The sequence below is a fragment of the Cebus imitator genome, unplaced genomic scaffold (assembly GCF_001604975.1).
Source record: "Cebus imitator isolate Cc_AM_T3 unplaced genomic scaffold, Cebus_imitator-1.0 Scaffold444, whole genome shotgun sequence".
NCBI lineage: Eukaryota > Metazoa > Chordata > Mammalia > Primates > Cebidae > Cebus > Cebus imitator.
The window spans coordinates 829,429-831,254 of record NW_016107759.1 but is presented as its reverse complement, the minus strand read 5'-3'; the positions used below and the strand labels follow the sequence as shown (position 1 = coordinate 831,254).

General features: G+C 65.7%; 1 protein-coding gene across 1 annotated transcript in view; it reads right to left on the bottom strand.

Moving 5' to 3' along the window:
- MSLN (mesothelin) overlaps positions 1-1,826 on the bottom strand; it is a 10,238-nt gene that overhangs the window by 3,593 nt on the left and 4,819 nt on the right. The window contains exons 5-9 of the mRNA XM_017510806.2: positions 1,530-1,686; positions 1,256-1,449; positions 929-1,019; positions 756-855; positions 201-483 (exon numbers count right to left, since the gene is read on the bottom strand). Of these exons, the coding sequence (XP_017366295.1) occupies positions 201-483; positions 756-855; positions 929-1,019; positions 1,256-1,449; positions 1,530-1,686 (825 nt within the window). The remainder of the gene's footprint in view (positions 1-200; positions 484-755; positions 856-928; positions 1,020-1,255; positions 1,450-1,529; positions 1,687-1,826) is intronic.

Here is a 1,826-nt window from a genome sequence, read left to right as displayed (position 1 = left end):
CTCCTGGGTTCAGGCAATTCTCCTGCCTCAGCCTCCTGAGTGGCTGGGATTACAGGCATGCGCCACCATGCCCAGCTAATTTTTTGTATTCTTAGTAGAGACGGGGTTTCACTGTGTTGACCAGGATGGTCTCGATCTCTTGACCTCGTGATCCACCCGCCTCGGCCTCCCAAAGTGCTGGGATTACAGGCGTGAGCCACTGCGCCCGGCCTGTGCTAGTTTTTCTTGCGCACTGAGCATCTGTTTCCAACACTGGAGAAGGCCTGGACACCACGGGCCGGCAGGAGCCCGGGTCGTGAGCTACCTCGTCCAGCTTGTGCTTCAGGATGCCCAGCTGCTCATAGGTGAAGGGGATGGCGTCCACGCGGTCCATCTGGGTGGCCAGCAGGGACGCGTTCACACAAGCTTCCAGCTCCCACTTCTTGTAGAAGATGAGGTTCTCGTCTATCTCGAGGACGTCCTTGCCTGGGGGACAGGCCTCCTCTGGAGGGTACAGGGGTCAGGGGTCAGGGGCTGGACTTCGTTTGACCCCTTCTTCCTCCCACACCCGCAGTGAGATGAGATCTTAGGCAATTTGTGACTCTCTCTGTGCCTCAGTTTATCCACTGGCAAAACAGCGGGATTCTGTCCACTCTGTCGTTAATGAGATGTGCTGTGGAGCCGGGGAGCGGGCAGGTGAGACCCTACACGACAGCTGCCCACCCCCAGGGGTGCTTCCCAGCCTGCTGCTGGACAGGACGGGGCCCGGCTCTCACTCTCCACGTCCCGCCGGAGCCTCGGACGGAGGATGGTTTGTTCAGGCTGCCGCCAGGCCAGGTCACGAGAGGTATGTTTCTGCCACGCAGCCACGACACCCTGAGGACAAGCAGGGTCCCGGCTGAGCCTCGGGTGGCCCGGTGTCCCCACGGGCTGGGGCTCAGGGTCTTACCTGCGGGATGCTGTGGACGATGGGCTGGCCCAGCACGGGTAGCAGGCCCTGCAGAGCGTCCAGGGTAGAGACTGACCACGTCGACGGGGGGCTGTACAGACACGGGGCACAGCTCAGGGACCCCCGATGCAGCCCCAGACAGAGAGGGGGGAGACAGCCAGGCCACGCGGTGCCCCCGGCTGTGGAGGGGACTCTGGAGGCACTGGCAGGGGTTGTGGCGGCGGTGGCTGACCCTGGGCCTCCAGGCGGGGCCGTGGGTGTCCACGTTCAGGGCTGCTCACGCCACACACCAGGCAAGCCTTCGAGGTTCCAGACACCGCCGCTTACCCATAGGGGGCTCCTCCGCCCTGCAGAGCTGCCCGGGCCGCCTCCTGCTGCTCCCAGTCCAGGGGTCCCGGGCAGTGCACCAGCCGGGGTAGCACCGCCTCTGCCGACGCGGCCACAAAGCGCCCGGGCAGGTCGCAAGCCAGTCCTCCCAGAGCACGAACGTCAGCCTCACTCACCAGAGACCCCTGCACGCCCTGCACAGAGGCGGCCTCAGCACCTTTGGAACCGCAGAGGCCTCTCCCCACCACCCTGTACCCACCGCGCCGGGCCCTACCCGGCAGGCCAGCGCCGCGGGCAGCAGCCGCTGTCGCTCAGGAGCCCCCCGAGGGAGCAGGTCCACATTGGCCTTCGAGACGCGGGAGAAGAAACGGGTGCAGGCCTGGGACCCTGAGAACGCAGCCGGGCTGTGAAGAGAGGGTGCTGGGGACAGGCTGCACTAACCACACTGTCCCCACCGGAGAGGGGGTTGAGCTGGCCTCCACGTCGCTGCTGTGGCCTGGGGTCCAAGGCAGGAGGCAGGGGGCAGGGGGCAGGGGGCAGGGTGCAGGAGCTGGGGTGGGGAGGCAGGAGG